At 53.1% G+C, this 22859-nt stretch overlaps 8 protein-coding genes across 8 annotated transcripts; 5 read left to right on the top strand and 3 right to left on the bottom strand.

Annotated features, from left to right (window-relative positions):
* Window positions 1–482: 482 nt before the first annotated feature.
* J4E93_000740 (uncharacterized protein) lies at window positions 483–3814 on the bottom strand (the record flags this gene model as incomplete). The annotated part of the gene is made up of 2 exons (XM_049338699.1): window positions 483–1943; window positions 1997–3814. The coding sequence occupies 2 exons, from the start codon at window positions 3812–3814 to the stop codon at window positions 483–485; spliced, it is 3279 nt and encodes a 1092-aa protein (XP_049204584.1).
* A 653-nt stretch (window positions 3815–4467) lies between these two features.
* Window positions 4468–6003, top strand: J4E93_000741 (uncharacterized protein; the record flags this gene model as incomplete). Its single annotated transcript, XM_049338700.1, has 1 exon — window positions 4468–6003. The coding sequence occupies one exon, from the start codon at window positions 4468–4470 to the stop codon at window positions 6001–6003; it is 1536 nt and encodes a 511-aa protein (XP_049204585.1).
* A 440-nt stretch (window positions 6004–6443) lies between these two features.
* Window positions 6444–7648, bottom strand: J4E93_000742 (uncharacterized protein; the record flags this gene model as incomplete). The annotated part of the gene is made up of 2 exons (XM_049338701.1): window positions 6444–7509; window positions 7566–7648. The coding sequence occupies 2 exons, from the start codon at window positions 7646–7648 to the stop codon at window positions 6444–6446; spliced, it is 1149 nt and encodes a 382-aa protein (XP_049204586.1).
* A 921-nt stretch (window positions 7649–8569) lies between these two features.
* J4E93_000743 (uncharacterized protein) lies at window positions 8570–9667 on the top strand (the record flags this gene model as incomplete). Its single annotated transcript, XM_049338702.1, has 1 exon — window positions 8570–9667. The coding sequence occupies one exon, from the start codon at window positions 8570–8572 to the stop codon at window positions 9665–9667; it is 1098 nt and encodes a 365-aa protein (XP_049204587.1).
* A 2175-nt stretch (window positions 9668–11842) lies between these two features.
* J4E93_000744 (uncharacterized protein) lies at window positions 11843–13081 on the bottom strand (the record flags this gene model as incomplete). Its single annotated transcript, XM_049338703.1, has 1 exon — window positions 11843–13081. One exon carries the CDS (start codon window positions 13079–13081, stop codon window positions 11843–11845), a length of 1239 nt encoding a protein of 412 aa, XP_049204588.1.
* A 614-nt stretch (window positions 13082–13695) lies between these two features.
* Window positions 13696–15774, top strand: J4E93_000745 (uncharacterized protein; the record flags this gene model as incomplete). The annotated part of the gene is made up of 1 exon (XM_049338704.1): window positions 13696–15774. The coding sequence occupies one exon, from the start codon at window positions 13696–13698 to the stop codon at window positions 15772–15774; it is 2079 nt and encodes a 692-aa protein (XP_049204589.1).
* Window positions 15775–16853: 1079 nt separating this feature from the next.
* On the top strand, window positions 16854–18380 carry J4E93_000746 (uncharacterized protein; the record flags this gene model as incomplete). The annotated part of the gene is made up of 1 exon (XM_049338705.1): window positions 16854–18380. One exon carries the CDS (start codon window positions 16854–16856, stop codon window positions 18378–18380), a length of 1527 nt encoding a protein of 508 aa, XP_049204590.1.
* Window positions 18381–20884: 2504 nt separating this feature from the next.
* On the top strand, window positions 20885–22748 carry J4E93_000747 (uncharacterized protein; the record flags this gene model as incomplete). Its single annotated transcript, XM_049338706.1, has 2 exons — window positions 20885–22114; window positions 22179–22748. The coding sequence occupies 2 exons, from the start codon at window positions 20885–20887 to the stop codon at window positions 22746–22748; spliced, it is 1800 nt and encodes a 599-aa protein (XP_049204591.1).
* Window positions 22749–22859: the final 111 nt, after the last annotated feature.

Below are 22859 nucleotides of genomic sequence, written 5' to 3' on the forward strand. Positions count from 1 at the left end.
CTCGCCAATTTCGACAGCCTTCCTAGCGCTAGTGGGCCAACCGAGTTTTCGGCGGCACGTTTTGCCGACGCCGACACTAGCGTGATGGGTCGGCTTGCGCTGCAGCACCAACGACGACCCGCTACTAGAATTAGTTTTCTGTCGCGAAGGTTACCGTGGTGTCCTCGTCAACTGAATCTGGTACCTTTGAGCCTGCTCATTATGCGTGTCGCTGTACTGATTACTTCACGCCTTCAACGTTGATGTGAAATTTGATCACACTCTGATGCTGTTGACCGGGAACGGTTGATTTGTCAAAGTATCGCTACATCCATTCGAAGTAAACTGAACACAACAATCTAAACATCCCTATAGTACTCGCCTGTAGTGAGTACATAATGTACACGAAGACATTACAAAAACGCTAAAGTTATCCAAAGAAGAGAAACCGCACAAGTGCACAAGAACCTTCAAACCACCACCCTAATAAGAAGAATCAAGGATCAAAAGCCACCGTCATCGGCATCGAAGAACTCGGTGTTAGAACTCTGCGCACTCGTCCAACTCTCCCTGGGAATCTTGTCTCTAAGCCAGGTCAGAACAGCGTCAGTGCCCTTCTGCAGCACCTGTCGGTTGGGTACTCTGAACTTGTTGCCTTCCACTTCAAAGCCTGTCAGGGTGCCTTGCAGCAACCCAATACGCGGCTCCAGACGCTCGATGTCGTTGTTGCCCAGGTTCACGATTCTGAGATTGTGCAGGCTTTCGGGCGAGACCTCGGAGATCCTATTGTCGGATGCCAGGAGCGTTGTGAGCGCGGGGAAGGCTACATGGAGCGTTGGAAGAGCACCGGCGAGACGGTTGATCGATACGTCCAGCGTTACGAGGAGAGGCGCCGTGAGGTATGTTGTCAGGTGCGTCAGAGAGTTGATCTTGTTGCTGGCGAGACGGAGATCGCGCAGTTGGGGAAGTTCGATGGGTGCTGACAGAGGAACTTCAATGCTGTTCCTAGACAGATCGAGTAATGTCAAGTGTTCGAACTGCGCCGCTATTGACGGTATGATCTCGAACTTGTTGCGCTGCAGATGCAATTGACGCAGTCCGTTGATCATGACATCCATGGTGACTTCATCCAACTCTAGTTCAGACATGCTCTTGTCCGCGAGGTCTAAGGTGCCCGAGGGTGTAAGTTGCCACTTCGGCTGAGCCTCTTCTGTGACACCATTCTCGAATTCGTCATCCACGTCGGCTGAGACCTCCGCTGGTAGTCGCGATGCCAGATCGCGCTTGATATCATCGGTGCCCATAGTGAGAAATTTACGATCGCGCAACGGGTTAGCTGCAACTGTGAGATGTTCTAGATGTTCCATCAAGGCAATCTTCTCATCAAGCTGAGTGATATCGTTGCCCGTGAAGTCTGCAGTACGTAATTGTTGAAGCGTCACGAATCCCTCTGGTAAGGTTGAGAGTTTGTTCTCGCCGACTAGTAGCGCCGTCATACTGATCCAGGTCGATACTTCAGGGAACGACGTAAGTCTATTCGTGGAGACATTGAGCGTCTTGAGAGCAGGCAATTCAACCACATCGCCATCGCACAGAGACGTGAGAGAGTTTTGTGCGACGTTGAGTTCCTGTAGATGAGGTACTGAGCTCAGGCTGAGAAGTGTACCCTCCAGACGGTTCTTCGACGCTTGAAGCTCGACAAGGGTTGCAGAAAAGACTTCGCTAGGAAGGGATCGGAGCTGGTTGTCCGACACATTAAGTGTCCGCAACTGCGTCAAACGCTGCATGTCTGCCGGTATGCTTGTCAACTTGTTCGATTGCAGCTCGAGGACCTCTAATGCTGTGAGATCGCATATCGCTGATGAGAGATCTCCGTTGAGGTCGTTTTCTGCCAGCTTCAACTCCCTCAAGGTGGGGATCTGAGCGATTACGTCCAACATCTCCATAGGCAACTTGTTCCGTGACTAGGCGATGTTAGCTACAGGATCTGATGGATTTTACTGATAGTGTGACTTACAAGGTTCAACTTCGAGAGCTGCGTAAGTCGTCTCAAGCCTACGGGCAACTCTCGCAGCATGTTACCGTGGAAGTCAATGCTCTGTACACCTCCGAATTGAGGTCCAGCCTCATCCGAATCAATCATGTCTTCAACTGATACATCAGGGAACATGCTGTCGGGAAGAATCTCAAGCTCGTTGTCTGCAGCCAGGATAGTAGACAGGTCTACTACCTCGCCCCAGGCCACCTTGGTATCGTTGGGGTCGTAAATGTACATGGAAAGTACGTCGTCAGGAATCTCCTTCAGTCCCATCGCAGCGATGTTGAGGCGGCCATCTGATCGGGCGGTATCAATGCGTCTGCGCAGTACAGACTTGCCACCCTTGGGGCGCTGGTTGAAGGGATCGTCATCGAGACCAAAGTCAAAGGTCGCAATCTCGGCAGGATCGGGCACGATAACATCGGTGGGTGGAGTGCTGTTCCTCACCGGCTCAGCCTTTGCCTGCTTCGCAGCTGCCCTAGCCTTTGCAATCTGTTCCCTCAGTGCATTGGACGAGCTGGCGGGTTTTGGCGGTGCTTCAGCGGGTGCTTCTTCGACGTCTGCCTTCTTCGCAGCTCTCGCTTTCGCAATCTGGTCGCGCAGTGCAGTGGAAGAGCTTGGGACCTTTCGCACGGTATCAGGTGTTTTCTTGACCGGAGTATCCCGGGCTGGTGAGGATGTAGCAGTGCCGGGCGGTGAGATCGCTTGACCGAAGACGTTGTTGAGGGACGGCCGAGATCGGGGTGTTCGCATGCCCGTGAGACTCTTGCTATTCGTCAGCGGACGCGGTTTAGGTGTGTTCTGTAGGTTCTGCGCCGGAGCCAATGGCTGCTTCTTCACAGTCGACATAGGCTGAAGCATCGAAGTACGCCTACTTGGCGTTGCAGCGGGTGTGCTAACATTTGCACTAACGCTTCTCTTTCCAGGTGCAGTCATAGACAGCCTGTTGGAGGGAGCACCGAACCGCTTGGGTGTAGCTGGTATTGGGTGCGGGGCACCATCACTCGTAGATGGCCTGCTGCCGTTGCTGTTCGACATGGCGGATCCGGGTCGCACCGGAGGGGCCATGCTGTTGTCGGCATTGAAGAAGCTCGATCTACGTCTTCCCTTGCCGGGTGCTGGCGAGGATGGCAGGTTGGACAGAGTCTCTGCCGTCCGTTCTGAGAGCGATGGGCGACCCTTCCTCTTCTCCGGCTTCACAGGACTGATGGGACTGGACAAATCGTCGATAGCTGAGTCCGCATGTTCCGGTTCGGGGTCGTTGTCACGGAATCCCGCTCTCGAGCTTGCCCGCGAGGATGCCCTCGAGGCTGACCTGAAGCCCTCTAGGCTCCCCAATGTGTCATCTTCCTTGGCGGGAGCGATCGAGGACGACCGCGATGCATTCGTCTGACGTGACGGTGGACGGGCAAATGGCCGCTTGAAGACGGGCGCATCGCTGGTACTCGAGGCGGCGGTCGAGGTCCGCCGTTGGCCGAAGTTGGGAATGCCGCTCGCCCTGCGGTTTGACGAGGGCGCGATGGACGACCGTTTGGAGGCTGTATTGTCAGGTACAGGGCTCGAGGCCGTCAGGGGGTTGCTGGAGTAAGCAAGGGACGCTCTCGACGTCTTCTTCTGCAGCGTCGACGTGGTCGGGCGCGATATGGACGACAGCGACGGCTTCTTGCGCAATTGTTCCGTCGAGGCGGGCGCGCGCAGCTGGGAATGGCTGTTGGACGGCCTGAGCACAGGGAGTCGCGAAGCCGGTGCCGGCCGTGGGATCCCAGACGGGCGCGGAATGGACGAGGACTGGTCCATGGTGATGCTGTCAGACAGCGCGCTATACGATGCAACGCCTAAGGGTTGGGAAGTCGTTCATGCAAGACGGCACAGGCGAAACACACGTCCAACCAGATTAAGGGTCCTCCACTTGTCGCCAGGTTGCTTTTCGAGAACCAATTCTCCGCGCCGGGTGCAGAGGGGCGTCTGAGCGAGCGGGAGGCGACCGTTGCCCCGTGAAACCAAAGGGAGAGCCATGTTTCTGTTGCGCTGACAGGTCGGGCCTAGCGCCGGTTGGTATTGAGCAGGGACGACCGGCGGGTCCTTCCTCAACCTCGCTCCACGCGCCTTCCGCACCGACGACATCGTCACCCACACACCCAACACACCCGTTACGAGCGCCCTGTCTTCTGCAAACACCTGTTCGCTGCCGTTTGCACGCTATCACGGTCGCATAACCCCCGCGACTTCTTTTTGGCAAACGCGCATCGACGCGCACCCCTGCACCCACCGTATCGTATTCGTCACCTCTACCGCGTCGCCCACCACGCCAGCTCCCCCAGCTCTTTGACACCTCTCCCCCCGCGTGTCACAGTTGGACTGGACAAAGCGCAATTCTCCTCGACCAAACACCGCCTCCATATCTTCCTGACTTGTGTCGCGCTGCTTGGGCCAATTGCGCCTGAGGCAGAATGGAGTCCCACGGAACGCAGTACCAGGACTCGTTGATGCCTACGACTGAGAACGCACAACCCGAAACACCACCCAAGCTTTGTTCTCCATCGCCCGCTGAGTCGGCAGCGCTCGCAATGTCAAAACTTGCATCCCCAGACCACAAGTTTACCTCCCCCGCACCCCGGACTACCTCTTCCATGACCCCTCCACCCTCTTCTCAGATCCCAAACATGCGTGCAGTCATGAGGACGCCTACTCCCCCGACTCCACAGCTCACGTCTCCCCCACCAACCAGCAAACTGCCCAATCAGCCGTCTGCTTTGACAGACATGGGTGCAGGTCTCTACCCGCAGGACCAAGTCAACAGTGCTTCTGCTGAGGAGCTGAGAACCATGGTCAACACCATCTCCAATGCATTACGTGACATGCGACTGTCCGCAGCCCACTACAAGCTTCAGTACAACATGGCTGTAATGGAGAGTCAGGAGTCTGCCAGCCGCATGGCTGTCGAGCTAGCCATGGCTCAGAGAGAGCTTGACGTTCTGCAGCAAGCTGAAGAGAAGCGCCGCAACAACATGGTCACCCCAGAGCAGACCTACCAAGAGTCCGCAAATGCAGCCAATGCAGTCCTGCTGTCAGAGATGGGCCGTCAGAACCAGATGCTGCAGAGTGAGAATGAGGAGCTGCGCGACATGCTTGAGCAGCAAAAACGTCTGACTGAGCACCGTGAGGGCGAGCTTGCTAGCCTCCTGGATGAGAATGACCGCCTGAAGACGCGAATCCGCAAGAACCGCGACCACATCGCACCTCTTCTTGAGCAGATCGAACAGTCTTCACCGCGGTCGAATTACGGCACACCTCATCAGCCAACTCCCAGAAATCGCGGCAGCCGTGTGCCGCCTGCTCTGTCCGAGGAAAGCAGAAGTCAGAACAACTTCGAAGCTCTTCTCCTAGCCGACAAGATGCTGAGTCAGGAGGTCGCTACTGCGCCCACGACCCCCATCAGGCAACACGCACCCAGATCACGCTTCAGTCACCAGCGCGGCGCGCAGTCCATGTCATCGCTGCCACAGACCCCGAACCGCAGAGCTGCCTACCCTCAGGTACCCCGCACACCGCCACTTTTCGTGCCAACCAACATCCCCCAATCTGCACCACCAGCGCACTACCAAGCCAAGCCATCCAACACCCGTCGCCAAAGCAGCAACTCCACCATCACCGCCTCCAGCGTCGACGAAGAAGAAGCCTTCACCGACCGCGAGGAGGACGAAGTCCCCGAATCCCAGGCCAGCCAAATGGCACGCAACCTCCTGCAAAGAGCACCACCCACCAAAGGCATGATGTCCGCCCCACCATCAGCCCAGCCAGCCAACCTCGTCCAAAGCAAAATCTTCGGCCAAGTCAAGAAAGGCTCCGGTCTAACCCGTGCCGGCGAGCTAAAGCGCGGCCGCATGCCCTCGACAGCGGATCTCCGCACTCAGACAAGTCCGCCGAAGCGCGGACGCGTCGATCAAGGTGTAGGTCTCGGCATTGGCGGCTTGCTGCGAGAGTAGAAGAACATTGTTCCTGACCATATGCGGCAGGGAGTTTATCAAGCTTATTGAAAGCTTCGTGGTTTTACGATTCTGATGATTCTGGGCGGCCACTTTCTGATGGAGGGGCCGTTTTTGCTTTTTGCTTTTTCTGATTTTGGATAGCAAGGTTTGGATACCCTTCATGCAAATGAATGCTGTTTGAGCATGGCGCTAGCTAGCGCGGCTGACTTTAAGGTTGGCTGATACTTTATGATTGTTTATGGATTATGGCGGTTGACATGTGGGCTTTTTGGATACCATGTGATGGGAAGTGAGGGGAGGGAGGTTTAGTCTAGACAGAACTTGAAGTCAATGTATATGCGCATTATCCGCTCACACGAAAGATCATAGGCTCTGAATGATTGTCCCTCTGTTTCTACCCATCTCACTCTAACACTCTGCTCACCGTCCCACCCCCCTCATCCCAAAATCTTTACCCATTTCCTCCCCTCACTAGCCTTTTCCATCTGATCAATAGCTGCATGCCACTCGACCGCCTGTGCAAAATCCACAAATCCTTCATCTACACTCTTGCCCTCAACAAACCCCTCATACAACATCCCCACATTCTTCGCCATCGGCGTCAACTCCCTAACCACCTCGTCATACTCCACCTCCACCGTCTCCACAACATCCGTCTCATGGTCGTACACCTCGATCTTCTCTCCGCCCATGGAAACATTCAGCATCGTAGCCGAAGTAAGTCGGATCTCGCCCTTCGTGCCGAACACTCGCCATACGAGACCGGGGGTGTCTTTGAACGTCTTTCCGTGTCGCAGCGCCATGGAGATGGGCGCGGAGTTGTTGCGGAGAATGCCTTGTAGCATGACGTGATCGGGTGTCTCGCGCTTGACAACGCGGTCGAAACTCATATCTGCTTTGAGCAGTTTGGTTTCTGGCCAACGGGTGGTCAACAATGCGGAACATTCTTCCAGGCCACCCAGAGCGTGGAACACGGCATCGGCCGTGTGTCCAACGATGATGCTGAGGAAATTCCCGCCGCTTTCTTTCTTGGTCATGAAGTCGTTGGCGGGGGGTTCGACGTCGCCCGGCCATCCCATTTCGAAAGTCAACGTGGAGCTGAGGATATCACCGATGGTCTTGTCCGCGACGAGTTGCTTCATCTTGCGAATGTAGGGGCTGGAACGGGATTGCAGACCGACGATTGTCTTAGATCCGCTTTTCTGGGCTGCGGCGTGCATTTCCTGGGCTTGGGACAGGTTGGATGCAAGGGGCCATTCGACGAAGACGTCTTTTCCTGCTTTGATACTTGGCATGAGCAGGGCGTAGTGTCTGTCTACTCGGACGGAGCAGACGACGAGGTCGACATCTGGGTCCTGAGCGAGATCATTGGGGCTGCCATAGGATTTGGTGGTTGGGGACAGGTTGTAGCGTTTGATAGCTGCTTGGGCGGATGAAACGCTGGAGTTGCAGAGGGCGGTGATTTCGTAGTGCGGTGAGGCGAGGAGGTAAGGCAGATGAGCGCTGCACGCATGGGTTAGTTGGGATTGGGAGCGGAAGTTGGGAAGTAGTATATATACCTAGCTGCCCAGCTGTCTCCCGGACTGGCGGAAATTTCGCCAGTGACGGAACTGAGGCCGATGAGTCCTACTTTGATGGGCATGTTGATGAGTTGAGGGTTTTGCTCTTGATAGATGTGCTGTCGTAAGGTGATGATGATGAAATGTAAGATCTATCCTACCAATGATGGATATATAAATCAAAAGAGCGATGCCGGTTGTTCGTCCGGTTTCAAGTTCACTAGAATCTAGATACATGGCCAGGACCGTTGGAAGGCACGCAATACGGTCTATACGGTGGTACTAACTGATAGTCGCATGGGGTACGTAGTGCGGAGTCAGGATATTGTTGCTACATGTCAGGCTAGCCAGGGTACGATTATGTACTTTCTGACTATCTGACATCTCTGACATGTCAACGCAACAACAGCGCCCGACTTGTCTCCACTGGATGTCTCAAGAAACCACCGCGGAGGGTTTCTTCTCATATGTGCTGAACCTAATAAGTAGGACTAGTCTGTCTGTCGGTGCCAGATCTCGGACGAGTAAACCGGAAGATCCGGTGGGTACTTAGCGGAGTGGATTTACTCCGCCGATGAAGGAAAAGCGCCTCCAGTATAGCCGCTCAAGAGAGGATAGACACTCAGATACTCGGCATTACTACGGCACTTTCAGTCATAGAGGTTGCTGTGCGGAAGCGCCACGCAGGTTGTAGGGACTTCGAGGGCAGGTGTGCTCGGCTAGCACGAGTAGTCGGCCCGACACAGGCCCCTCATTAGTCATCTCAACGCGCCCCAGACGCGGGCGCGTCCTTTTCGTGCTTTTCCGTGTCCCGTGACGTAACTCGAGCACCACGAAGGAGCCTTCTCCGTGGAAACGTACCATCGTTTTCCAGCATGCCTAGGTAATGTAAAGCTGCATGCTACGATGGTGGACGCTGGTGCTGAACCAACGCCATCGGCTCTCTTCGTCACGCACCCACGAACCTTCCAATACCTCGTCTTAGGTCACAGCAGGTTGTCTAGATGAGCGCAATACGCAACGCGATGAGTTCCGGTGCAGCGCGTAAACATTTCAGCAATGTATTCTCTTGGATCAAATCACCCTTCATTGTCGGAGCGCCGATGCGCGTCATGTCTGGTCCGCGCCTAGCTCTTGCAGTGTCCAAGGCAGGTGGCCTAGGATTCATTGGGCCTGGCGCGAAACCCGAAGATACCGCTACGGATCTGAAGAAATTGCGCAGACTGCTGAAGGACGTACCAGGCTCTACTTTCCCAGACGCACATCTGGCTGGAAAGCGATTACCGGTGGGTGTTGGATTCCAGCTCTGGAATGGCGATCTCAATTCAGCAACCAAGGCAGTGAAAGAACACCATCCTTGCGCTGCGTGGCTGTTCGCGCCTCGACATGGGCAGGAAGAGTTGGATGAATGGACGGCGCGCCTCCGGGAGGTAGCACCTGAGATCCATATCTGGATCCAGGTCGGGACCCTGAATGAGTCTTTAGAAGCTGCAAAAAGCGACCATCGGCCAGATGTGCTAGTCATCCAAGGTGCGGAAGCAGGAGGCCACGGAAGAGCAACAGATGGCATGGGCATCATGGCGCTCTTCCCAGAAGTCGCAGACGGCATCCGCGATTCCGGCATCTCACTGATAGCTGCTGGAGGCATCGCCGATGGCCGTGGTGTAGCTGCTGCACTTGCTCTTGAAGCACAAGGTGTGGCTATGGGTACGCGCTTCCTTGCATCTACCGAAGCTCGGATCAGTAAGGGGTATCAGAACGAAGTCGTACGCGCCACGGATGGTGCTCGGAGTACTACCAAGACTATGCTGTACAATCATCTGCGAGGTACAGTTGGCTGGCCTGAGCAGTATAGCCCGCGTGGTATTACGAATAAGAGCTGGTGTGATCACCGAGCAGGTGTTCCGTTCGAGGAACTGAAGAAGCTTCATGAAAAGGCTGAGAAGTCGGGGGATGCAGGGTGGGGTCCAGAGGGAAGACTGGCTACGTATGCTGGGGCTGCGGTAGGCCTTGTGCATAGTGTTGAGGATGCTGGAAGTTTGGTCAAGAGGTTGCAGGACGAGACGAAGGCGATTATACAAGGGCTGCACGCTGATGTTTAGAGTATCACAACGAAATTGCCGGTGCGTTTACAAGCATGTGGCCATTGCTCTGTGCTACCTACATCCTATGTTAAGATAGCCTCCGATCTCTTCAGTTCGATTAAGCGTCATCATCCGCTTCTGCGGGCGGGTGTTCGTAACTTCTTTGATTCTCGGGCTGAAATAGACGACCTGACTGTGTGCGGGCCAGGACCGGGGCTGGCCTGCTGCGGTCAATGGGATCGTCGTTGAGATCGAGGACTGTGGACAGATTGTCCATCTGCAAGAGTCCGGAAGAGTCCGTTTACTCCGAAGCAGAATCGCGCGTCTGCTCGGATGTAGAACTATTAGTCTGCTCGGACGCATGGTTATGTGTCTGCTCGGATGAAGTATTGCCCCTTTGCCGAAGTGCATAACTGGCAATTAGCTTACGCCATCGATCCTGCGTCGGGTTTGACACCGCTCTGTTTCTTTCTTTGTTTATGAACAATGCCGCATGTATCTCAACCACAGTTGCTCGTCCTCGGGGTCCTCTATACGCTGCTAATCATCAGCTCGTAACCGATGTTGTCTTCCGCGGGAGACTTACTGCGCGTCGTATCGAGTACGCCGGATGCAACACAGTCTGTGAGCAGACCAGTAAGTACATCAGTCCTGACATACCTCTTCCAAGTCCAATCTTTCCCATCAGCCTGGTCGATCGCCTCCCAATAGAGACAAAACTTGTGCATGAGGTCCCCGGTGCTTACTATAACCAATAAGATTAGTATGAAATCGACAATGTCTACCTTACTGAACTGTCACTCACAATATTCGAAGGCAACGCCTTCGTCATATTCAAGATACTTTCCAATGCACTCCATATGTTTGTACCTATCTTGCATAGTGATATCAAGCTGCAAGAGTCTACCGACAACATGATCGAGCTGGTCGTCTGTTAGCTGCTCTTTAAAGGCGTTGCAAGCAGTCGTAAAGCAGGGCAGACTACTGATGCTCATGGCTTTCGTCAAGCTGAGAAGTGTGTTTACAAATGCTGTTATGCGATCAACACTCAGGGGTGATTCTGGGTAACAACTTGTCGCCATCTTATGCTGCGCGGTATGATTGAGCGGGAGTGGGATAATGATCGTATTTAGTCGGTTCTAAATCTCTTTACGATCGTTTAGGTTTGCTGAAATCATCTGATCACAAGATCGAATCAACTACAAATCGTAAACATGTGGGTTGCCTCAATCGAAGAATGCAGGCAGTTGGCTCTTTGAACGACCTCAGAATGCCACTGTTATGTTCACGTTGAAAGGCAAAATCTCCCGTACGTGAACCGCGTGAGGCATAGACTAACTACATACATCGACATTCTAGGTGTGATATCAGAAAATCAACGATTTAGAATAGCGAGATACGCCGCTACGAGAGACAATCAGGAATTCGAACATAGACCCAAACGCCATTCTAAAATCTGAGCCAACATCCCCGTGATGTTTAAGCATGTGCCATTGCTACGTGCTAATTACTTCCCATTTCAAGAAAACCCCCGTTCTGTTCGGTCAGGTTGAGAATCGTCATCGCTTTCTACGGAAGGTTGTTTGTAGCGTGCTTGATGCGCAGTCGTGGAAGTGTTTCCCTGCTCTGATGTCAACTTGAGCACTTGCTCTGATATCAAACTCTTTAATTGCTCTAACGTTGGGTACTCAGGCCGTTCAGATCTGCTGAGATCACAGATTCTCCTAATGACCTCGTCGGACTGTGCGGCTGTCAGATGCCATATGAAAGTGGCGCGAGCGTGACTGAAACATGGCCAATCGCTCGTTAATGTGGCTTCCGTCAGGCTTGTGAGAATGTTCAGAGCTGCTGTGATGTCAGAGTCACTGAGAGATGGGGTTGTCATCGTACGCTCTGCGATGGGGTAGACGGGCGTAAGAATGACCATATAGTCGCTTTTTAAACTCTTAGGGATCGGACAGGTTTGCTGTAGCCATCGTATCACATGCTCGATTCGATGGAAACATGAAGAATCTGAATCGTCCATCAAAGGGTGTAGACGCCTGACTGTTCTAGGAGAGCACTGTGGTAGCAGTTGTGTGATGATATGAAATAGTCAACGGATTCCCATGCCTCTATGTGACCAACAGCAATTAAAATCTGAATATTGTAGATTACCCAAACGCCATCCGAGCATCTGAGCCGACACACTCATCAATAGTCATACCCCCACCCACTCTGCCCAACCCTCCCCACTCCCTCCCCATTACTCAATGCCCTCGCAACCTGAAACCCCTGCGTCAGCACGCCCACCGCATTATCCACACCAACATGCCCACTCCTAAACGTCCCAGGCACAGGCGGATCCTCACTCCTCTGCATAACTGCCCTCATCATCTCCTCACTCGCCTCGCCTTCATATCTCTCCAACACCAGTCTCCTTATCGCCACATGCCACTCACCCATCCACTCCTCCTCACTAATAGTCGTGTACTCCTTCCTCCCCATACTATTCGTTCGTGAAAATGGCCATTCAGCTCTAACGACGCTCCAGCGCCGCGTCGCGAAGAACAAGATAGGCCAACTGAATATCCACAGGAAGGTCAAGTAGAAGATCCATCGCACCCATGTCTTCAGCCTCCAAGCGTTCACACGGTGCGAAGTGTAGAAATCGACATTCTGGTCTTCGACGGGGAAGGTTATGGAGATGTTGCCGCGGTAGTTTGTAGATCGGATTATGCCTTCGATGCGGCTGCGCAGGTATGCTTCATCCAGACCCGTGACGTCGCGCCGCACACGGAAGATACGAAGTGCGCGGGGGGAGGCGCAGTATCTATGACACCATTCCGTCAAGCCTGGTTTCTGAGTCCCGCCCACCTCAATGTCTTGTTTCGAGCCCGGTGCCCTACACTTGAGAATCGTGCCGCGATGCGTTTTCTTGCTGTTCTCAGCCGTCGTGAGGGACATGGTACCGAAGTTATTGGGAAGGTAGTTCGCGTGGATGTATTTCGACAGGTTGATGACGAGCCGGAAGTCGGTTATGCAGCGCGACTTGGTCTCGTTGTTCTTCTTGGTCGTTTCGCGGTGCGTGCCCATTATGTAGATGAGGGGTGTTGGGGCGGTTTCAGCGAGGAGGCGGATGGAGTTTTCGAGAGCGGCGGGGTCGTTGTCGTAGAGCGGGTCTTGGACGTTTATTGTGGTGTTTACGACGGGGTTTCCGTTCTTGAAAGAAGGTTTGGCATGGTTCGTTGATGTGGATGGGGGCGCGATGTGGTGGATGGGGATCGAGGATGCGGGTGTGCCGCTAGCTCCTGCTTCGCTGTCGGTGTAGGAAGGCGGGAGGCCGGAGATCTCGGGCGCATCGTCGTAGGTGTAGTCATCGGGGGTGGTGTGGAGGGAGACGGCGTCTGGGTCGTCGCGGTAGCTGGGTGGCGGGTCGGAAGGTCTGCCCATGGTGTATGTTCTCGAGCGTGCGAAGAAATGTCAAAGGAAATTACGTAGAGAGTAATGAGAAAGAAATCGCGATTGAGATGAAGAAGGAAAGACGATACTTGGGTGTGTGGATGAGGCGTTCAAGGGGCCGGTGAGGCGGAGCAGGAGTCTCAGCCCTCTCCAGGCAGCCACTCACTCATTGGTCTATGCGGAACCATTATGCGCGCTTTGGATGTTGTTCGCTGCATGTTAATGTTGGTATATCGATAGCACCATTCTGTGCGCCGATTCATTAATTTCACGACATCGTGCATCTGGTATACTCGCTGTATACATTGAGTAGTGATAGTCGTGACAGGCGACGCGGGGAAGTCGCGCGGTGACGCTAAATTTAAGCTTAACTCCGAAGCCAAAAATTTGGAGCTCGACGCGACAGAACCGTGGATGCGCCGTGACTCTTTACGCAAGCCACAACTATTGCTGGATCTAAATCAACCTCCACACTCACCTGCAAACTGGCCTCCATTATAATCTTGACACGCTGCGCACGCGCCTTCCGAGTCCCTTCACGCCTTCCCCGCAGAGCATGGGCAACCAGTAGCTCTTTCCCACGCGCATTCCACACCTCCCTCACCATGGCTTCATCCGACGTTCCCATGACCGACGCAACTGTGCAGACTATTGATGCGACCCCGCAAGCCGACCAACATATCAGCCACGACGGCAAAGAATACACCACCATCAAGGAAGGCCTCGCGCATATTCTCGTCCCCCATGACATCCCCACGTCCACCGACCCGAGGTTATCCAAAGAGGAACATGCAAAGCAACAAGTCTTCTACAATCCCATCCAGCAGTTCAATCGCGATTTGACTGTACTTGCGATCAAGACTTTCGGTCTGGACTCAATACAACGGAAACTGAAGAAGCACGAGCAATTTAAACAGAAGAGGGAACGCACGCGACAGCGGATACAAGCGGAACGGGCGGCGGGAGATACTACAAATCGTGGGAATGGTGAGACTGAGGCTCCTACCACAGATGAAAGTCTGTCTAAAAAGAGGAAGCTTGTAGTGGCTAATGGTGAAGAAGGTGCGGTCCACCCAAAGAGGCAGAAGACATTAGATAAATATGGTGCCGCCGAGCAAGAAGAAGAAGAAGGTGGAGATGATCAGGACGACGCTACTGGTGCGAATGGAGGACGGACGCCCTGGAGACCTTCCTTCCGTATCCTCGATGCCCTATCCGCGACCGGTCTCCGTGCCCTACGTTTCGCGAAAGAGGTCCCATTTGCAACCGCCGTTACAGCAAACGACATGTCACAGAATGCTGTCGACTCGATAAAGCTCAACGTGAAGCACAATAAACTCGAGGAGACAGTAACAGCAAAGACTGGTAATGCCATAGCCTACATGTACAGCTATTGCGACAAGAAAGGCTACGATGTCATTGACCTTGACCCATATGGCACTGCCGCTCCCTTCATCGACTCGGCTATACAAGCCATCAACGACGACGGATTACTCTGTGTAACGTGCACCGACTCCGCCATCTTCGCGTCACACGGCTATCTCGAGAAGACCTACTCGCAGTACGGTGGACTGCCATTCAAGGGCGAGCCCTGCCACGAAGGCGGGTTACGCCTGGTTCTACACGCCATCGCAACCTCGGCCGGTCGATATGGCATGGCTATCGAGCCCCTACTTTCCCTCTCCATCGACTACTATATACGCGTATTTGTACGAGTGCGCAAAGCGCCCACAGATGTCAAGCTTCTCGCCGGCAAGACCATGCTTGTCTACCATTGCGAAAGCGGCTGCGGTGCATGGACTACCCAGTTCCTTGCTCGCAACAAAGTGCTGAAGAACAAGAACGGCGACCCAATGTACAAGCACGGCTTTGCACAAGGACCCTCCGCGGACCAGCACTGCGAGCACTGCGGCCACAAGACCCACCTGTCAGGACCAATGTACGGCGGGCCGTTGCATAATGTCGGTTTTATCGAAAGAGTACTAGCGCAGCTAAACGAAGTCGACAAGCAGACATACGCGACAACGGATCGTATCGAAGGAATGCTGCACACAGCACTGGAGGAGATTACATTCGGTACCAAGCTGGACAAGTCAAATGGAGGAAAGACTCAAGCGCTAGATCCCCTCATTCCGAAGTCCGATCCTGCAGAGGTAGACCACCATCCCTTCTTCATCATCCCAAGTTCGGTAGCGAAGATAGTTCACTGTTCAGCGCCGCCGTTGGCGGCAATGCGTGGTGCGCTACGACATGCGGGGTTTAGGGTGACGATGAGCCATTGCAAACCTGGCTCCATCAAAACAGACGCATCGTGGAAGGACATCTGGCACATTATGCTCGAATGGGTGCGGCAAAGGGCGCCGCTGAAGAATCTGCCCAAGGCAGGAAGTCCAGGCGCCGCCATTCTTGCAAAGTCCAACGCAACAGGGTACACAAAAACGCCAACTGCCGACATAGCACCTGCTCAAGTACCGGCCGATCCGGCGCCTGAAGCGCAAAGCAATGGAGAAAACAGCGGTGATGGTTCGGCGACGACACCCGCAAAAGATCTGCCAGCTTACCTCAACACCAAGTTCGAGGTCAATTTTGACGAGAAGCTCGGCAAGGATCACGACAGGGGCAAATACGTCCGCTACCAGCTTGCGCCCAGGGAGAATTGGGGTCCGATGTCGCGCGCGAAATAATTCAATCATCAGCGAATAATACCAGTTCCACTATTATATCCCAGCTCGCACGTTATTGCCCCACAAACTGCATGTGTGCTGTGCGCTGTGCGTTGTTTACGCGCATCTCTCCAATAATCGTCTCGCGTGGCACCATGATGTTCGCCGTTCGTCAAACATCGGCGCGCGTTGCGCAGATCTAACGTCATCGTCGATGTGCTTAGGTAAGGGGTAGACATGCAAGCTGCATCGGTAATGCCATCTTCCTTGTCCATATCGCAGATGCACGTTATTTTTTCGGCCAAAGCTTTTCCACATCTACGATCCACATGCTGCAGCATGCATGGAGCGCGCTCACATGGCCGCATCGGTAAGCGGCCAAGCGGAGATGGGCCTGCTTCTGTACCTGCAGCTTCTGATGTTTACCCGAGCTTGAGGTGCGATTTGGCTTACTGGGTTGGCCACGCGAGGCTGCCGCTCCGCGGGGGCGAGTATCTGGATGTACCGGTCCAGATTTCTCAGCAACAAATGTAGACCGGGTGTATGCTTAAGCGTTAAACTACTCCCAAAGAGCACTGGCGACATCGCCGAAGCCTTGGAAGGAACCCAGTTTTGTTAATTGCAGCTGTTGATCTCTTGCGGGGCGGGAGCACTAGCGGCTCAAAACTTAAACGCTCCACCATGTCATCACGTCGTCACGTTGTTTGCACGCGGCAAATCGTGGAAAACACGCCCCCTGTACGCACGCGTTCACGCAGCGCCCAGGTTTTCCCAGCAGGCATTGAGGTGCACTGAGCAGGCAAGATTCAGCAGCGCATCTTCTGATTCGTCCGAAATGTCTTCCCGATGCCAGTCCCGAGATTCCCATGTCGTGGCCGACTTTTCGATATCTGCGGCTTGCACTACCGCATCCGTCCAGTCATGAAATCATAGCTGTTAAACCTATTTCGGCAGCGACGCTTGTGGTCATCGATGTGAAATCAGTAGGAAGTAGCGTTGACGCGATGCGGTCACTGATGCGCGATGCGCGTATATAACCATTACAGACGCCGTCCATTGTCCCAACCGCACAACACCTCGACCCGACAATCGACTTCAAGATGTTGACCAAGAGCCTCTTCACCACTTCGGTCCTCGCAGCTTTCGCTGCTGCCGCTCCTGCCCCCCAGGACGGCTACAGCGCTGCCAAGCCGACTGAAGATGTCCCAGGCTACACCAACGCGGATGCCAGCTTCTCCGTTACCTTCACGCCAGATGCCACACCCGCTACCTCGTTCGGCTCTGCCTCCCAGGTCGCTGCTATTCCCACTGCACCTGGCTCAGCTCCTCCCCGCAGGAGCTCAGATGTCACTGGCGCCACCAGCCATGGCCCATACGATGGCACTCCCACCACTACCGGAGCTGCTAAGGCGCCTACCACCATTGGCACTGCCATCGCTCCTCTAGGCCCGGCGCCCACGGCTACCTACTACAACACCAACGGCAAGCCCCAGGACCCCATGCCCATCCCCTACATGCCAGCTGGTGGTCTCGGTACCAACGGCACCGAGCCTCGCTACATGGTGAACAGCGACTTCGACTACGAGTCCATCACCCTGGGTCTCTATCAGGAATGGATCGAGCTCGACCTGTTCAACAACGGTCTCGCTGTCTTCTCCGCGCAAGACTTCCTCGACGCTGGTCTGACTGCTGAGGACCGCGCCTACATCGCCTTCATGGCCCAGCAAGAGAGTGGCCACGCTACCCTCCTCAGCAACATGCTCGGCGAGACTGCTCCTCCCCAGTGCACCTATAACTACCCCTACCGCACCGTCCGCGAGTTCATCGACTTCAACATGAAGCTCACCCGCTTCGGCGAGTCTGGTGTCTGGGGTTTCCTCGCCCACATGGACGCCCGCGAGGTCGCCAACCTCCTCTCCCAGTCCATCGCCACTGAGGCGCGCCAGCAAATGTCTTTCCGCCAGATGCTCGGCCTTGCTCCCATGCCCGTCTACTTCGAGACCGGTATCCCCCAGTCCTGGGCCTGGACCTACCTCGCCCCTTACATCAGCTCTTGCCCCGAGAACACCACGCGTCTCGCATGGCAAAACTTCCCGGCTCTGTTCATCGACAACCAGCCCAACCCCAACCGCTTCTCGCCCAACGACACCAAGCCCCACGAGGTAGCTGGTGACCGCGTCGCCGACCCCGCTGACTCCACCATTGACCCCGACGAGTCCTGCGTCAACGTCAACGGCACCGAGCACCCTGGCTACTCCTGCGGTCCCGCCGTCGCCCGCAACCGCACTCAGCCTCTCTCCTTCCCCGGCAAGCTCGTCAACCTCACCTGGGAGAACCCCGGCCAGGCTGTCGGCCCCAACAACTCTTACATCACCGACACCTCTGCCGGCGCCCCCGCCTACGTCGCTTGGGTCTCGCAGCTGAACTTGACATACACCCCTCTTGAGATCACTGGCGAGAACACTGGTTTCACTTACCAGCCCGCCGGTGAAGTTTACCAGGGTGAGCCAGCTGTCAACGACACCATGTTCGTTGCTCTGACTGATGCCAACCCCTTCCTTACTCCCTTCAACTTGAGCATGATCAACCCCCACGTTGTTGCTCTTGGTCTGTACCAGGCCGGTTAAGTCTGTGCGATGAGAGATGAGAAGGTGGATGTCATGATGTTACTGTATCATCGTGGACATGTAAAGTTAGAGGATGAGGCCTATGAGCCATGTAATTAGTCGAGAGGATGACGATGTTGTATGATAGCTGGTGGATGGATGGTTGAGAAAGAAAGTAATGCGTAATGATACCAATTTGTCATCATCAAAAGACCTAATATGTTCATGTCATGTGCCATGTGTTCGCTTGATTACGCTGCTTCCATCTTATCTCCCGCGTTCGCTCTTCTCAGCGCATATAAAAGGCGACTTTTCTTCTCTTCTCCTTACCTTTCTACACTTTATTCAATTTGGTTGTGTTTTCCAAAAGCATGAAAACACTGCACACATGGGCGTCCCTGCCTCCTCTTTCTTCAAAAATGTACTGCCTGCACTGTCATGTCCAGATTTCGGCCTCCACCACTGCATGCTTGTCCAAAACATCGAAAAACATATACATCAGCTGCATGTTTGTCCGAACACCAAAATCACCGGTATACCTATCCATGAGCGCTGCGCTCGCCTCTCCAAAATCGCTATCAAATTGTTCTATGTCTCGGGTTTTCTGTATAAACCTTCTACGACGGCGCACTTCCAAACACCCTCACACCTCTCTTTCCGAAAAGGTGAGCGCCAAATTCCAAAATCACAAGCGAGAATTCCTATGTCTGTCCCTGACTTCTCCGCTGTTTCTCAAACTGCAGTACTGTCGCGTTACTGTATCACCAAACAATGTCGCTAATGTTCGCATGTCTGTCCCAAACCCGAAACAGACCAAAAGGTTCTGGATGGGAGCTGTGCGGTTGCTTTATTTACGGCTTCTCAAAATGGGACGTGTTCTCCAGTCCTTCATATAAAACCGCCTACTACTCTGCGCCTTCCAACGTATTCTCCAACACCTGCAGACGAACCGCCAATTATTCCAAAAATTGAAGACTCGACCCGCATGTCGGCTTCTGGCTTTTCGCCTTCTTTTCCATCAAAAGTTCTTGCGCAATACGATATGTGCGAATCAAACGCCCCATGGACATTCCACATGTGTGTCCGACAACAAACATTTCATACACTTCCTGATGAGGGTCGTGCGCTCGTCTTGCTTGGAAATATCTGCGCTCTCTATACATGTTGCTTCTCTTCTTTGTATCTCAAACCATTACCGCATTCCTCTCTTCTACTCCGAGAATCGAGATGCTGCCGAAAATGATTTTCTGAGTCTCCAAAAGCCGAGAAGACTGAAGCCATGGGCAGTCTGCTCTCCTCGCGTGTTACCGAGATCATACCTGGTCATCCGGCCGCTATGTCACACAAAACGTGCTCATCACGTTCCTTCCTTCTACTCTAAAATACGTTCGCTCCTGGCCATGATTGCTGGGTTTTCTAAAATGTCAAGACACGAGCAAATGGGCGTTCTTCTCTCCTCCTGTGTTACCAAAACTGTACCTGCCCCTGCACTACGTTTCATACGTACTGTATTCATCTGTTCTACTCTGAAAATGACGAGGCTTCAGTTGATGAGTCCTGCTTCTTCAAAAGACACACTATCCGTACATATGGGTGGCTTGCTCTCCTCTTCTGTCGCGGGAGTCTCAAAAACGGTGATCTCGCGGCGTCACCAAAATACCCTTCGGTCCCCCACATGTCCGGGCGAACAGAAACCAAACGCCTAGCATGCCATGAATACTCTGCTTTCAAAGTTGCTTGGAAGTAGTACCCGGTCTCTGGGCTCTCATATAAAAGACCAGGGAGCTGTCCATCTTGATCTTCCTCCTCCTACATTCACATACTCCAAAACGTGGAAGGTGGATTCCAAAAGTTCGAGCTTCGAGACCCATGGCCTTTCCCGCTCCTCTCTCGTGTTGCATTAACTGCTGAAATGCGATCTTCCCCAAACACCAAAAATCGCGCGAGCCTACGCGATGTTCTGCGGAGTCCAAAAACACCACCAAACCCTGACATGAGGGCTTTGCGCTTCGCCTGTTTCCAATCTTCTCAGAGAGAAAGTTAGGTAAAGAAAGGTAATTATATTTAACGCACTTCTTAGCTTTATAAGGTTAGTAACAATTACTTTTGTTAGAAGTATCGCAGACATAGAAGCAACCTTGACATGTTTTTAGACATGTGGATCCTGTAGATTAAATTCGAAATATTACTTAGATACTCTAGATCCGCCGACCAGGAACATTAACGCAGAATTTATCTTTTTTGATGGCGCACAGCTATGAATCCATGAGTGCAATATTTTGCACCTTTAAGGCTGGAGATGAGGGAAGATGCGTCACATGTAGTTCTTGATAAAGCAAATTTTCGAATGGTTCATGTGCTCGGCTAGCAATCTGCTGGTACCAAAGTACCTACACCAACTTCCATGGTACGCTGGACCTAGAACTTTTCGACCTGCCAGACTTTGGGTATAAATAAAATCTTTCGTCCAAGTTGTATCCTTTCTTCTTTTATCTCGGGGTTCACAAAGTTCCAAACCCAAAACCATGAATCCATCATCCAAGACCGAGTTCTTTGTTGTCTGCGGTGGCAGCAACCCCAAAGAGGACGTATGGCAGTTCGCCGACTTCTTCGCCATACTACGTGAGCTTGAGATCAATTTCGACTACACCGTCACCACCACAGCATGGAACATGTTTCCGTATGAAGAGTATTTCAAGACCTACAGTCTTGACAAGCACAAGGATGAGGTTTGGTTTGGCTACAAGCATCCTGGCTTTCGAGTCGATCCTGCATTTCGCTTCAAGAAAGGCGACCCTACTCCATGGAAAGATTGGGACAAGGATTCAACTCCTAATATGGACAAGAAGATCTTGCAACATATTGAGCAACGCAGCCTCAAGGCAGGTGATCGATTCAACTTCATCTTCATTGGTCACAGCTATGAGGAGGGCGATTTCGAGGTTGGAAACCAGAAACTGCTTCGCAAAGATCTGGCAAAGTCCTTCATTCGTTTCTCTCCTGACGTTCAGGTCAATATCATAGTTGCTTCATGCTGGTCTGGCAAGCTCGTAAACCAGATGCGCGACCTTGGAAGTAAAGGCCAATACGTTCAGAGCTCCACGACTGCGGATCTGATGAGCTGGTCCTATGGAAGGAGAGTTGTCAGTGATCCTCTTCGCGGATCGCCCTTCATCGCATCCATCATAGAATCTATGCACGGTTGGGTTGGAGAAAAGAGCAAGGCTCCCAGAACTCTGGGCGAGCACATCGAACACGTTCGCAAACGCGGTATCTGGTTTCACGAGCCAAAGTCGATCCCTCAGGCATTCACCAACGTCGATCTGCATGTGGCGGTTGTGCAAGTATTATTCGCGCACTATGTGCATCTGAAGCCTAGTGATTCGAAAGGTCGCAAAACAGCAATGGTCATCGATCCCGGATATCCAGCCCCCAACTCGACCTATGGTCCGACATTCCAGCCTCAGCAGGCGCCAGCGGCTGCAAATAGAGCACTCGAGCTCGTCAAGAAAGAGATGGCATTGGTAAAGAACAACTCCAATCCTGGACACCCTCGAGACCTTGGCTTCGGAACTCTTCTGCAAGTTGCTGGATCTTCCTCAAAGAGTGTCAAAGAGCGAATGCACCACCTCATCATCATGCTCGACGGACTCAAATGGCGCTTTCAAATGCAAGAGCGACTGATTCTTATCTGGGACGAACTCGTGAATTACGAGGTTCTTTCTACAGAGTGCATTATGAGGAGGATGGAACTGGTAAGCTTTGACTGTACGAAGTGCATGTGAGACATATACTGACTTTGTACCTCTACCTTTGCAGGAAGCAGCCATGCAATCTGATCCAGTTCGCATTCTTGCTAGAGCTCTTCGTCTCTTCGAGTATGCACAAGACTTCGACGACTCAGCTCGCGGCACGATCGAGAAGTTTCCCAAGGACACCATCAGAGGAAAGTTCCAAGAGCCTACATACTGGCTCGCCACTTTGCTCTTGCGCTGCGACACTGACAATGTCCCGGGAGTTGTCAGCTGGTTGAGAAAGAGCAGGCTGCTTGGTGGTATAGCAGCTGATGCCGAGGTCCAAGATCTTGAAGGAATTGAGAAGCTGGAGAAGGATAGCACATACCTCTTGTGCCCAGACGTAACTCCGCGCGCCAATGACTTGAGGAGCTGCCGCATAGGGTTCATTCTTCCACACGGCGAGAACCTCAAGACTTGGGCAAGGGCGACGTCTATCCGGTATGCAAATCTCAGGAATGTCTATCGTGAGCTGTGTGGTCAGCGATCCTGGGACATGGATGAAAACTTCAGGGGAGCTTTGGAAGAGATGACTCAATGGGTTCCTTCCGATTATGAGACTGTGTTGAAGAGCAAGGCAGAGGAGAGTAAGTAGGGTATATCAAGGAGCGTCTGAACGTAAAGGAGAATAGCAGGAATGTAAGTTAGGATTTTTGTCAAGTGACAACCTTCTAGGTACTTAGTTCTAAATGATGTGCCAGCCGTC

The sequence above is a fragment of the Alternaria ventricosa genome, assembly GCF_023758065.1.
Source record: "Alternaria ventricosa strain BMP 2768 chromosome Unknown scaffold_1, whole genome shotgun sequence".
Taxonomy (NCBI): domain Eukaryota; kingdom Fungi; phylum Ascomycota; class Dothideomycetes; order Pleosporales; family Pleosporaceae; genus Alternaria; species Alternaria ventricosa.